The 15,601-nt window shown below is 37.3% G+C and overlaps 1 protein-coding gene across 1 annotated transcript; it reads left to right on the top strand.

Annotated features, from left to right (window-relative positions):
- Window positions 1–396: 396 nt before the first annotated feature.
- LOC121406808 lies at window positions 397–1,484 on the top strand. Its single transcript, XM_041597678.1, has one exon. The coding sequence runs from the start codon at window positions 516–518 to the stop codon at window positions 1,482–1,484; it is 969 nt and encodes a 322-aa protein (XP_041453612.1). The 5' UTR covers window positions 397–515.
- The last annotated feature ends 14,117 nt before the right edge of the window (window positions 1,485–15,601 follow it).

The raw sequence follows: 15,601 nt of genomic DNA, 5'->3' as shown, positions 1-15,601 counted from the left end.
CACAGGACCTCTTAGTAAAATGACATTATTTATGTTTTTAATCTTTCTAGCTGGTTTAAGAGAAGTAGCATATTACATATCGTAATATGCTAATTAGATAATTAGGCTAATTAAAAAAAATGCTCAAGGTTGCCAAGGTGGCAACCAAGCTGAATTTACTTCAATAGCCATCTAGAATGCAAATCAACAAAAAAAACTTGTACTTAACAACTTTTCCAGGTATGAAAAATATCTACTGGACTACAGTGTAGATTGCGTGCGGTTGTGTGTGGTGGAAACTCGCCAGTGTCGGACTCTCAATAACCAGCGACGTGTGTAGACTCTTCACTAGTCGCTTTTTAGCTATTTTTGCGGAGAATGCCTTCGCCAGGGTGTAAAACGGAAACGCGCGCGCGGTGTTCCCCGAAAGACCCTTTCATGCGTCAGGCGGGGCCCCGATCTCTGAAAAAGGTACCGCCGCGGTAACTAGAATCTACTTTCAACGAGCTAATTCAGACTAATGACTGTTGATCATCATGTCCGATGAAAATGGAAAAAGGACGAGTATCCAGACCATTTTAAGGGATAATTTTACCAAAATTAGTGAGCAAATTGAAGAATTCCAAATGACACAAGGAGAATGGCGAGAGTTGATGAAATCTCACAAGGAGTATCACATGTTTGACAACATCATCACAATGCAACCAGAGGCAGAGTCTAAGTTTAGTATGGGATGTCTATATTTCAAAGCTCTTCTTTGGTTCTTTGTGAGCTTATTTCTGACAGTGTTCTTCCTTTTCGCGCTGTTTTCAAATGGAGTCATTTCGGAGGATTCTTTTCTGGGTTCTGTTCATTACCACATCTCCAAGTTTTATGTTGAAACATATGATGGTGCGTTTCTTGACAAAGAACATTGCATTATGCCGCTCCATGAAGTTGTTCAAGATCTATTCCGACCTCCCATTTTAAACTGCAGCATGTGTGCAGGCATGACTTCAGTAGATATACGCACCAACCTAACAACCGATGAGTTCAAGGCAAAATATGCGTACTCTAGTCGACCTCTTCTTGTGACGGATGGAATGGATGGCTGGACAGCTTTAGATACCTTCAGTTTTCAATTCTTTCAGGAGGTGTATGCAGTAGGCAGTAAAGCACTGAAGAGCGCAGAAGATGACTGCCAGTTCTTCCCTTATAAAACAGATTTTGAGAAGCTTGGAGATGTGTTTAACATGACAGTTGATCAAGCTTATTTGAGAGATGGCTCAAATTCTAAGCCATGGTACATTGGATGGTATGTCGATCAAGCTTATTTTGAATTTGGTTTATTTCAATATGATGATTTTTTTTTGCATAGCCATGCATTGGCATGGCCTAGCCTAACCCAGGGAGCTCCGGCCTGCGAAGCGGGCTGGAGCCTAGGAGCTCACCGTACATTTACTCATACTCGCGGGACTTATTCTGCCTTCAGTTCTGGTCACAATAACTTGGAAAGAAAATTGTGAAAACAGAAATTATGCACTTACCACGATTATATGGATGAGCATTGAAGATCTATCATTTGGCAGTATCCTGACATCGAGGCACAGACTGGAACCTAAAAAAAACGAAAAGTTCTGTCTCGATACCTCTTTTTCTACCCTAGACCAAAAGCTTCGGTCTCTGTTATGTTGGTTGTTCAGCTGAACTCCTTTGGCTTCACTCACCAAATACAGAGACCGAAGGGGACTCAATGGCCATATGTTTATGTACTTAAGATCGGATAAAACGGGGAAGTGAATTTGCGCGACAGCCGAGGAAAGTCACTGTTTTTGTTCCTTTTAACTTGATTTTTCTCTGTTTTTTGGCAATTAATGCCAAGAGGGAATATCAATTTGCATTTTGGTCGCGTTTATTTCCAAAATTTTTATTCATTAAAGACAAAAATTGAAGAGCCCTGACGGGGGGATTTTGCATTGCAAGTCCCCTAATGGTGGCTGCACGATAGCGAGCTGTCTGTGTACGAGGAGAAAAAAAAAAAGTTAAAAACTCCTCGAAACAGACGGCTGCAGCTGTCATCCATGTAATCGCGGTAAGTGCATCATTTCTGTTTTTCACAATTTTCTTTCCAAGTTATTGTGACCACAATCTACCCTAGTCCCGTGATGTATGTGTAAATGCACGGTGAGCTCTTGGGCTCAGGCCCGCTTCGCGGGCTGGAGCTCCCTGGGTTAAGCCTAGCCTTGAGGACTCCATGTCTGATATTTTAAAAATATTTTGACATATACTTCTACAGACATGGAGCCTTGACACTCTTTCCATAGAAGGTGCAGCGAGACCTACACACCCAGATGGATTTCCCAAGGAAATCCATGGCTAGAGGGTGAAATTGGTTTGTAGGTGAATTTTATTTAACTATGAACCTTCATGTGCCTAATGCGTATAAACGGATAAAAATTATTTCACTATAAATGGCGAAAATGAGACATTTCTTACCCGACCGATCTCCTGTAGATCTCTCTATCCATTGTCAACAAAGCAAAGACAATAGACCTGACCCTTGAACCGCTTCGTTATAACATACATCCGGTTAGCAATGCCGTTTTGAAGAACAGTTTACAGATAAAAATTATTATTTCACAAGTACTAAAATTTACTACGTGATTATAAATAATAAGTATAAGCTACTAATTATTTATAATCACGTAATAAATTTTGATATTGGTGAAATAATAATTTTTATCTATAAATCGCTCTGATACTTTGAGTAACAAAGGTGGGATTATTAGCCTTGAGGACTTACGCTGCAGGGAGACCTACACACCCAGATGGATTTCCCTAGGAAATTCATAGTTAGAGGGTGAAATCAGTTTGTAGGGGTGAATTTTATTAATCTGTGAAACTTCACAAGGGTAATGAAGTATTACTGAACATCCTGCATGAGTTTCAGGTCCTGTGACCAAGGTCAAAGATCATTTAAATGTAGGGTCAATGAACTTTGACCATGTTGGGGGAATCAATATCGAAATTTTAACCTTGCTTAAGTTTTTTGAAATGTCATCATAACTTAGAAAGTATATGGACCCAGTTCATGAAACTAGGACATAAGGGTAATGAAGTATTACTGAACATCCTGCCTGAGTTTCAGGTCACATGACCATGGTCAAGGGTCATTTAGGGTCGATGAACTTTGACCATGTTGGGGGAATCAATATCGAAATCTTGACCAAGGTTAAGTTTTTTAAATGTGATAACTTTGAAAGTACAGTGCGTATCAAAAGAAAGTTTACACTTTAAAAAAGCTCTGGGAATTAAAAAATATACAACATGTGGGTAATTTTTTCACATATAATCTTGGGTTTGGGTCTCATCTATCCAATGAAAGTAAAAGTTTTGACAGAATGTTACACTAGAGTGAGCACTGTCCATTTTTTTTAAAGGTCGCAGAAATCTGCTTGCGCAGAAATGCTTGTTTTCACGCAGTGTCAAGGGAAAAGGGCGAAATCAAACTTACCCTGCAATAATTTTTCCTACATTTTCCTTGCACTTTTAGTCAATTAAGATAAAAACAGATACATTCAGACATTCTTAATCAAATTTGCCACCCAAATTGAAATTTCAACACTTAGTAAGCACAACTTTTACTCTTTTTGTGCCAGCTGGATCTGAGGACATAACTGAATCTGAACAAAAGTTTACATCAGACATCTCCAGCACCTTTTCACTAAGTTTTTGTCTCACCTGCATAGCAGAGTGAGACTATAGGCGCCGCTTTTCCTACGGCGGCGGCGTCAACATCAAATCTTAACCTAAAGTTAAGTTTTGAAATGATATCATAAGTAAATAACTTAGAAAGTATATGGACCTACTTCATGAAACTTAGCCATAAGGTTAATCAAGTATTACAGAACCTCCTATGAGAGTTTGATGTCACATGACCAAGGTAAAAGGTCATTTAGGGTCAATGAACTTAGACCATGTTGGAGGAATCAACATCAAAATCTTAACCTGAGGTTAAGTTTTTGAAATGTCATCATAACTTAAAAAAATATATGGACCTAGTTCATGAAACTTGAACATAAGGTTAATCAAGTATCACTGAATATCCTGCATGAGTTTTATGTCACATGACCAAGGTAAAAGGTCATTTAGGGTCAATGAACTTTGGCCGAATCGGGGGTATCTGTGGAATTCCCATCATAACTTTGAAAGTTTATGGATCTGATTCATGAAACTTGGACATGATAGTAATCAAGCATCACTGAACATTTTGTGCAAGTTTCAGGTCTCATGATTAAGGTCAGAGGTCATTTAGGGTCAATGAACTTTGGCAGAATTGGGGGTATCTGTTGAATTACCATCATAACTTTGAAAGTTTATTGGTCTAGTTTTTTAAACTTGGGCATTCACATTAGAGTAATTAAGTATCACTGAACATCCTGTGCGCATTTCAGGTCACATGACCAAGGTCAAAGGTCAATGAACTTTGGCCGAATTGGGTGTATCTGTTGAATTACCATCATAACTTTGAAAGTTTATGGATCTGATTCATGAAACTTGGACCTAAGAGTAATCAAGTATCACTGAACATCCTGTGCGAGTTTCAGGTCACATGATCAAGGTCAAAGGTCATGTAAGGTCAATGAACTTTGGCCATGTTGGGATTTTTTGTTGAATAACCATCATATCTCTGTAAGTTTATTGGTCTAGTTCATAAAAAAGTGGACATAAGAGTAACCATGTATCACTGAACATCTTGTGCGAGTAAGAGTAGTTTTCAAAGTCAGCACTGCTGTTATATTGAACAGCGTGATGCAGGTGAGACGGCCAGAGGCATTCCACTTGTTATTATTTAAAGTGGGTTGACATTTAATAATTTGTCATTTAATACTTGTTTCTCCACACTTTTCCCAAGCTTCACAATGATTGTCAAAATGAAAATCAAGCCTAATTCATTTTATGTAAATCACAGCTCAGTGTAAATCAAATATCGTCTTGATGGCCTTGGTGTGTTGGGGCGGGGCTCAATGCACACTTCGAAGTGTATTGGGCAAGGAAATGAGTTAAAAGAGGTCAAAGATATCTTCAAATAAAATTTACTTGCTAAATTCTACGTGTTCTTCATGATAAAGGTTTACTTTTATTCACATAGCTATTTCAAAGTTCTGCGCAAATCATTTTTCACTAACTTTTCAAAAGTAAGTGGTGCTCACTCAAGCGGAAATATTTTTCGATAGTTGTATCGTCATTTGCTTAAATGGATCTGTACCAATGTTAGAATGTGGAAAAATCTTCAGGATTTCTGTTCTGTTGTGTGCCCTTGCAAATCATGATATTTCTGGTTATTTTCATGAGTGGGCGAGACACAAAATCGCTTTGCCTTGTTTTCTTAGGGAGCCAACCGGGCTCCTCAAGCACTTTTTTTTAAGGGAGCCTGCAAGGGTTTTTAAACAGCCCAAGTTTATTACATTTTTATTTTGCATAGTAGCCTACTGGTCATTAACTATTTAAGAATTAAAACACCATCACAATACATTAAAATCTTCAGCACAAAGTGTATTTATTCAGGGTAAATCAGATTGTAAGTGTTTAAGTGTAATTTGACACGCCAACAAAGTTAGACACCCATGTACAACATCATAAACACACTGACTTATTTTAAATTTTTACTCCCCCCCAAAAAAAAAAATGAAATAAATAGAAACACAAAATTGATAAATATAGGGAGAGAGTCTGATCTACTAATTGTCTAATAATAAATTATGATAGATCTAGAAGACTAGAACTAAATATTTGTTAATTTTTTTCATGCTTAGAATCATGGGTGTGGGTGTGAGTTGGTGTGTGTTTGTGTGGGTGTGACTGTAAGGTGGACTTGGATATACATGTACAGGTATACTAGTGTAGGACTGTTATTTTGACATTTGGTTTCTCCTCTCCGTTTCCTTCTGTTTGATGTGTGATTGAGCTTGTATTTTCCCCTTTTTCAGTTGATCACATCTTCATTTCCCCTTAGGACTTGTATTATTTTTAACCCCACAACTGGGTGGCAGCGTAACAAGAACAACCCCACAACTGCAGCCTACATGTATAAGAACAACCCCTCGTCTGCTACTGCCATCAACGTAAACCCCTCAACTGGTGGCAGCGTTGGTCGAACTTCGCCACGCCCTTCTCCAATCCTTCTTCAAGCTTTCCGTTCCAGGCTTCTGTTCCTTTTTACTCCCGTCTACCATCTACAATTTTTGCAATCCGGAGATCAACTTCTTCTGTAATTACAGACTGTTATTTTCACGTAAGCTAAAATCTACTTTACTTCGGTGAGTGTAACCTGCAGGCCTCGAAATAGGATTTTTGGGGGGCAAGGCCACTTTTTTGAGGGGCACTTTTTCACTGAGTTTCGCGGCGTGGGGGGGGGCTTTCCATAGTCGATGTTATACATCAGATTCATTACCAAAGCACATTATTTACTTGTGTTTCATAAAGCTGTTCGTAAGTTACGAACGACTTTACGCACGACTGGTGATACCTTCTTGAGCTACATGTAATAAAATGTGAATCTGATTAGCACCCAAGAAAGTATCACCGGTCGTTCGTAAGTTGTTCGTAACTGACGAACAGCTTTATGAAACACTCCCATTCAAAGTACTGTACTTACGCATCGCGCGCGCTCGCCAGGACAGTACAGCGCGCGCGACATTTGTGTAGTACACAAACGGAGCTCGCGCTCGTCCATTCTTATGCTGCAGCTTACATAGCATATGTAAAGCGCGCTAGCGGCCGGCCGGTCAGCTGTGTGTATAGCTAGCTCATCGTTCGGCGCGGCTTCGGACTAGACTGCATACATGCACTGGATGTCGCTGGTAAAGCTAAGGTATTGAATACTTTTTGAGATCGGAGAAAAGTTTTCCTCGCTCAGAAAAAAAGGTGCAGACTTTCAAAAGGGGCACATTATATATCAGAAAAGGGCACATTTATGAGAAAAAGGGCACCACGGCCATATAAAAAAGGGCACATTTTTAGTGGCCGTAACTTTTAGCAAAAAGAAGAAGGGCATGACGGCCAGTAATGGGGGCATCGACGGCCATGGCCGTCGATGGCCGTCGTTTATTTTGAGGCCTGAACCTGCTGAACAACAACATATGGACACTCCTGTTTACAGCATAAGTTATTTTGTGAACTTTCTCCTCAGTTCATAACTGTTTATCGACACATTTGAACTCTCATTATCGTCTGCTACTGCCTCATCTAGAGACTCTTTATCAATTTTGAGAGACTCCCATTTTGCCCAGATTATTTTTTTCCGTCTTCTGCCAATATTGTTCATCCTCATCATGCCACTTGATCCTTATACGCCAGATTCTCCCAGCTTGCCTGGCTATCCTGAAGGACAACAGAACTTACCTAAAGATTTTATCGACATGAACAGTAATGTCCTTCAGTTACTCAATCGTGTGGACTGCCTAGAAAAGCTTGTTTGAAGCCTACAAGAACAACTCCACACACAAGAATTCAAGTCTCCTTCAGCACTTGTAGTGAACCTGCCAGTTTGTCAATAGCACCACACAAACGGACAGTCAGGACTTCTCCAACCCAACCATGGACTTTGAAACTCTCTCTGAGAAGATTCGACAATGCCAATGCAAAGATAGAGACATTTATACGCTAAAATATTTCATCGTTAACAACGTCATCCCTGAGAGTAAAGAGATCTCGAACTTTCAACCAAAGATGCGCCGATACCTCTGGCATCTTCCTTGATTTGTGGTGCAAGTAAGGTGACCAGACGTTCCATATTTCCCGGGATTGTCCCATATTTTGCTTCTTTGTCCTGGCGTCCCAACGAACCCTTCCCGGTACGCCTATTTGTCCTGTATTTCAGGATATTGAACAAAATGTATTTAAAAGTGACAAATTTTCATCAAAATAACCCGACAGAAGCAGAGACAACAATAAAATCGATAAACTTTTGCAAGTTCTGCGGTGATTTTCTTGCTAACCCAATACATCGCAAACGAACTGCCTCCTGCCATTGTGTGATGGCAGCCTACTAGCTAGGCATGTAGGATCGGAGCAGATTCTCTCCACAAAAAATAATCACAAAATCGGTGGGAAATTTGTATAATTAAATTATGGGTTCTCAGATTACTGATTTGGAGATGTAATCGGAGGAACAAGTTATTAAATTTTCATAAATAGATCTAGTTGTTTCAGCTTTCGTTTTGAGTCTTGTTGTGTATGATGCCGCAATGTTTCTGTTTCATCTAATTTTTAAGTAAAAAAAGTCACTTTGAAATTTTATTCATTTCTGAAACATTTTTTAAAATTTCATTTTAAAAATATATTTGAAAAACACCAAATATCATTATGATTTCTGTTAGATGATTGGATTTTTTTGTTTGTTTGCTTGAAGTTTAAACTTTTTCCTCTTTCTGTCTTTTCTATCCTTCTTTCTTCATCCTTCTATCCTTCCTGCTTGCCCGTTTTTGTTCCATCTATATTTATTTCCCTATTTGTCTTTCCTGCCAAGACAAGCAGACGAAAGTTAGAGTTCTCAGAGCCTGCATCTTTCCCATTGCAACCTACACCTGCGAAGCTTGGGTACTACGGAAGGCAGATGAGCAAAGAATCGCTGCTTTTGAGAGCAAGTGTTATCGCAGGATTTTGAGAGTACCCTGGGTGGAACGACGTACAAATGAAGACATCAGGAATGAGCTCAATGTGCCTTGTGACTGGCTACTGCAATATGTGAGGAGACAGAAGCTGAGTTATTTTGGTCATATCATGAGACATAATGGTCTGGAGAAGAGGGTCCTTGGGGCACACATTCCTGGTAAACGTAGTAGAGGAAGACCAAGATGTAAATGAGACAAAACAGTGAGGTAGGCATTTGGTACCATGGAGAAACATGGAGCAACATGGCTCAAAACAGACGGTTGTACCACGTTGCCGTAAGGGAAGCTACGCTCTGATTAGAGTGTGCTGTGACGACGACGATCCTTTCTCTCTCTCTCTCTGTTCATTTTTCTTTCTTTCCCCCTTTTTCTTACCCGTCTTCTGTATCAATTCTTTCTTTTATTTCCTTCTTTCGTTCTTTAAACTTTTTTTTCTTCCTCCTCCCTTCCTCTCCATTTTCTTTTAATTCTTTCTCTTCTTCCATCATGTTTTCATTCCCTCCTCACTTCATTCTTCCTCCCTCTCCTCCTTTCTTTCATTCTTTATTTTATTTTTTCCTTCTAATTCTTTCCCTCATTCTTTCTCTCCCTCCCTCCCTTAATTCCTTCCCTCCTCCCTTACTGTTTCTTTTTTTCTTTTCTTTCAAAGAATATAGGAAACATTTTTCTTTCCCCTTCATTCTTTCTTTCCTCCTCCCTTATCTTACTTTTTTTTCTTTCTCTCCTTTATTTTGTCTTTCACACATGTATTCTTCTTCCATTCCTTTCTTTTTCTTTCTTTCTGTACATATTCAATTCAAAGAATGATGGAAACCTTTTTCTCTCTTTTATTCTTTCTTTCATCCTTTTATTCTAGCTTTCTTTTATTTTTTTTTTATATTTTTCCTTCATTTTCCCCTTATTTTTTCTTTCTTCTCAATTCATCTCTTTACATTCATCTTTTCTTTCTCTCCTTTATTCTTTCGTTCAGCCTCCCTTCCAATTCTTTATTATTTTTCACAGTTCTAACACTGTGTAGCCTTCTTTGTTGATCTTTTTTGTCGATTGTCCCCTATTTCATTTTGTGAAATCTGGTCACCCTGGGTGCAAGACACCATCGTGTACTGCAAAAAGATGGATTCTGATCGCATCACTGAAACTCTTCAGCTCGTTGTCCCTTCCAGCCTCGTGTCTGATGTTCTTCGAACTCTTCACCCTTCAGTAGGTCATATCAGCTCGCAAAGAACACTTCAAATTACATCTCAGCATCTGTTTAGGCCCTTCATGCACAGAGACATTCACAACTTCACAAGCACTTGCAAGCTCTGCCAAAATTTCATGAACGTCAGCCCCAATTCCTCCATAGCTTAGCAAACACCATCTTCTGTCATCCAGAAAGCAGTATGTGCAAAAACCAAACTCACCAAGGACTTCATTAATTGCACAAAGTCACAGAACATTGAACCCTCAGCTAAACGTAAAAGAAGCTGGAGGTCCCGTCAATGAGCTCATCGTACTTCTCAGCCAACACCACTAAATGGCAGTATGAATACATGTAGCTCTTCATCTGTAGAGGACCAGCTACCCCATTCACCACCAAGATGCCAACCTCACCTATTGCTACAAAAACACCATCCCCTCTCGCCTCCAAAGGACACTTGCAACCACTCTCCCTAAAGGTACCATTTCAACTAGAATATCCTGCCATCTCCTCATCGCTTTCACAACCGATCTCAACCAACAAATTATTGCAACCACCCATCACCAAGTGAATCATCATCATCAAAGCATCATCGCTACCATGCAAGAGACTTTAGCAGTCATTCACCACCCCCAGACATCCGCGACTATCTACGAGCCTCTAATGGACATTCATCATCATTCACCAAGAGGATACAGCGAATACTCACCTCCAAGAGACAGGCGCATTTTCCATGATATTCCAAGATATCACTCACTTTACAGAGACGATAGATATTTCTAGGTCAAGAGGAGACTCTAATACATATTTTGAATGTGTGAACATCTTTGACGCAAATAATTGAGAAACTGAAATTTCAAAGTTCTTTTAAAAACAAAATTGTTCAATAATTGTATACCGACCAGATTTCCAAATTAGTCGTCACCGAGAATTTTTATTACTATGGACAAACTTTAATTATGAAAGTTTTGGAATCGATAAGAGTTATTATTTAGGACTACAGTTGAAATTCGAAGTCGTGGCTCAACAACTTTAATAATACAAAATTTGTGAAGTATGAATATTTGAAAAAAATATGTACTGGAAATCAAAATCTATAACTCAACTTGATTTCATGAAACAAGTTTAACATATTCCATTTTCTTTATGAAATCAAAATGTAAAAGAAAAGTGATTGAATTGAAAACACCTTATTTCAATATTTTCACACTCTTTCATCCCAACCTAAACCCAAAAATCATAATTCCTAAATATATATATAAAAAAGAAACTACTCTGACTTCGAGAGGAAAAAAAAACTTTTGCTCAACAAATCAAATTAGGTAACCACCTATCAAATCACCAGGTGTATTCCAGACTCAGTCACTTGTCAAAAATATTACCATCAATTGACTTACATATACCAATATTTTTATTGTATTATCAATAGCATATGACATAAATTGTACAAATCTTGATCTAATGATCTACCTATTTTTTAATCATGTGTACTCATACTTATAAAATACATGGTCTGTGTTCCATATGATCATGGATAATTTAAGAATGTGTCATCTATGAATTTCACTTTTGTTGCAATGGAATTCAAATGTTTTCGTATTTCATATAAATTTATTGCAGAAATACTGTTTTGTCATCTCAAAATATATTTGCTCTTTATGTTAAAAAAAAGGAAACACTGCAATCTGTCACTTTTTCCTGAGTTTACAAAGTTTTGGAGAAGAAAACAATCCATTTTCAGAACTAGCCAAACACTAAATATCTTATAAAGAAAAAAAATAAATGATCAAATGCATTTTAGAACTATCACCAAAACATTAATTTTTTTAAACTCAATTCAATTCAATTCAAGACTTTAATCCAGACACAGCTGCATATGCAGAGGTCCATATCAACAAATAACATACATGTAATATACATCAAGACAAACATACAAAGATAATACTGAATAAACAAAGAACAAATAAAGTACTAGAATTTTAATTCGTCTTACGGACAAATTAGGTGATCTGTCTGTGAATCTCCAGATCACGATATAATTTTCGATCATTATGACCATGTCAATGCAGATTAACATGATCATCATGATAATGAACGGACTTTTATTAACGAAAGACATGTTAAATACAGCTGAATGACAAAATTGAGGTTGTGTAAAAGATCTTGTTTTATTAGAAAATGGCAAATGCAATTTCGCAAGTAACTACACGAAATAGTGAAAATAATGTTACCGGAATCCATAAATGTAGAATCAAGTTTTGAGTAAAACCAATACTAAAAGAGGTTACACACAAATATATGAGCAAAAAAAAAAAAAAATTGTCTAGCGAGTTTCGAACCAAGGACCCTCGAGTCGCAAGGCAGGTACGCTATCCATTAGACCACAAAGCTTCTCATACTTTCATCATTCAAAGAATGACTATTATCTCAAGTTGACTTATGGCAGTGAAAATTGGCTTTGTGATATGCCTATATAAATTCTCAATTTTGAGAATAAAAAATTAATAAAAATGAGAATGTTTGAAAATATTTAGTAAGAGTATAAACTCAGCTACAATATGTCGAAATCTGGGCGAAAAACGACCAACAAGTACGGAGTTATAGTCATATTTGCAAAATTATTAAAACGTCATAAAAGAAAAATGAAAATTTTTTAGTTCCGACGCCATTTTGATGATGTCATGATAAAATTAAGGGTCAAATGTGACATGAAATCACATCTACAATTCATACCCTATCCGAATATAAAAGAAAATTTATGGGTCAACGGACTATCTGAAGAGTTATACTGAATTTTGTAAAGGCATGTTTTTGCACATATTTGGCCTATTGTGAACGCGCGCATATTTAAACTTTGATGGAGGCTAATTCCTTTACTACTTGTCGTAGGAGGTTGGTTAATGTATCAAATTATTCAGAATTTAATAATAAATGCATTGACGTAAGAGAAATGACGATTCTACATTGCGTAAGGACATTACGCGCGTGAACGCGCGCATAAACCTGTGAGTGCGCAAGTTTGAAATGCTTCAAATGACCTGAAACGTACTCTACTTTGATCAAAAAGTGATTTTGAGCATTTTAAAATTTTGACGCGCGCGTACATGCGCATCATGACCTCTACATGACCTCTGAATACATGGACAGTTAACCCTTGATCTGTAGTTGATTTCATGTTAATATTGTTAACTTTTGATGATTGATAATGAAGGTATGATTGATAATGTGATTTTACAAAATGGCGCGTAGATGACGTCACGATAACTATTTGACGTTGAACTTGTTTCGTACACATTGTATGATAACTGTCCATATTTGATAATATTTTGATGAAAATTGATTGAATAGTTTTGATGATTTTGGTGGAACAAGAAAAGGGTGGAAAAAGAAAAATAAACTACAATTTTAATTCATCATGAGGACGAATTAGGTGATCTGTCTCTGATTTTCATGATCATGAATACAATTACCATGTTTATTGAGATCAATACGATGCTCATATTGAAAACTAAACTTTTATTACGAAAAGAACATGTTTAATACTCCTGAAAAGTGGGAAATGAGAATATGTGAAATACATGTAGGTGTAGGCGATACACATTGTACATGTTATAGGCCTATTAAAAACTATTTTAACCTACTTTATTGTGCGATATTTGAACTAATATACCTTGTACTGGTGATTATGGAACATTTGCGAGAAGTTGAAAAGAAAAGAAAAGAAAAAAATTTATGTCCACTTTTGGGTTCGAAGCCTCGACCTTAAGGATGCAAGTCTGGTGCCTTACCAATTGAGCTGCACTGTATCCCATAGACTTTCTACACAAGCAAATTAAGAGGATCTCAAATCCAATTTTGCAAGTGAAATACGGTCATGATCCCGGCATCTGATCGGAAAACGAAGACCACACTTGCGATAGCTTATAATCTCAGCCACAACATACTCCAAGGTCAGAGAAAACCAACCAATGGAAATGGAGATATGGCTCGCGAAATACAGGAATGTAAAATCCAGTTTTGAGAAAAAGTCAATTCCCATAGAGATTGCACACAAAATGAGCGAAAATGACATGCCTCTATAACTTGCCATTTTTCAGGAAGATCCATTCCTTTAAAAGTGAATAAAGGCATCGAATGAGAAAGAGTATGTCCTCAGCTACAACATATTGAAAACTGAGCGAAAATTGACGAATATTTACAGAGTTAGAGTCAAATTTGCATAATTATGATGACGTCATAAGTAGCAAAATGGGAATTTTGAGTTCCGACGCCATTTTGATGACGTCATGATAAAATTTCGGGTCAAATGTGACATGAAATCACATCTCCCATCCATACTCTATTCGAATATGAAAAAAAAAAATGGACAACGGACTACCTTAAGAGCTATAATGAATTTTGTATAGGCTTTTTTTTGCACATATATTGTCTATGTTTAGTGCGCGCGTGCGGTTAACTTTGATGGAGGCTATTTCCTTTATTACTTGTCGTAGAAGGATGATCAAGGTATCAAATTGTTCAGAATTATATAATCGGTGCATTGATATGAAAAAAATGGCGATGCTATGTTTTATAGTGCCGTTACGCGTGGGAACGCGCGCGTAACCGTGCGCGCGCGCAAATTTTTGAAATGGTTAAAATCACCTGAAACATACTCTACATGTACTTTGGTCAAAAAGCAATTTTGAGCATTTTAAAATTTTGACGCACGCATACGCGCACGTCGTGACCTTTACATGACTTTTGATGACATGGACAGTTGACCCTTGACCTGAAGTTAATGTGATGTAAATATGGTTAATTTTTGATAATTGATAATGAAGATACGATTGATAATGTGATTTTACAAAATGGCGTCTAGATGACGTCATGATGACCTTATGACCTTGAACTTGTTTCGTTCACATGACATGATAAGTCCCCATATCTGATGATATTTTGAAGATAATTGATGTCGTAGATTTGGAGATTTTATGGTTACAAGAAAAGGGTGGAAAAATAAAAATTAAGAAATAAATAAATAAATAAATAAAAAAGAAAATTCTTACGAAATTAATAGTTGATCTGTCGATTGACAGATCACCTAACTAGAATTTTAATTCGTCATGAGGACGAATTAGGTGATCTGTCTCTGATTTTCATGATCATGAATACAATCACCATGTTTATTGAGATCAATACGATGCTCATATTGAAAACTAAAGTTTTATTACGAAAAGAACATGTTGAATACTCTTAAAAAGAGGGAAATGAGAATATGTGAAATACATGTAGGTGTAGGCGATACACATTGTACATGTCATAGGCCTATTAAAAACGGTTTCAACCTACTTTATTGTGCGATATTTGAACTAATATACCTTGTAATGGTGATTAAGGAACATTTGCGAAAAGTTGAAAAGAAAAAAAATTTATGTTCACTTTTGGGTTCGAACCCTCGACCTTAAGGATGCAAGTCTGGTGCCTTACCAATTGAGCTGCACTGTATCCCATAGACTTTCTACACAAGCAAATTAAGAGTATCTCAAATCCAATTTTTACAAGTGAAATACGGGCATAATCCCGGCATCTGATCGGAAAACGAAGACCATACTCACGACAGCTTACAATCTCAGCTACAACACACTTCAAGCTCAGAGAAAACCAACCAATAGAAATGGAGATATGGCTCGCGAAATTGAGGAATGTAAAATCCAGTTTTGAGAAAAAGTCATTTCCCGTAGAGATTGCACACAAAATGAGCGAAAATGACATGCCTCTATAACTTGCCATTTGTTAGGATGATCCA

This window comes from Lytechinus variegatus, chromosome 2 (assembly GCF_018143015.1).
Source record: "Lytechinus variegatus isolate NC3 chromosome 2, Lvar_3.0, whole genome shotgun sequence".
In the NCBI taxonomy this organism is placed as follows: Eukaryota; Metazoa; Echinodermata; class Echinoidea; order Temnopleuroida; family Toxopneustidae; genus Lytechinus; species Lytechinus variegatus.
The sequence above is the reverse complement of the archived record's forward strand: the minus strand, read 5'-3'. Positions and strand labels throughout refer to the sequence as shown.

What these genes read in the sequence shown, in the direction of transcription:
- LOC121406808 (XM_041597678.1), top strand. Translation starts at nt 516, where the DNA reads ATGTCCGATGAAAATGGAAAAAGGACGAGTATCCAGACCATTTTAAGG.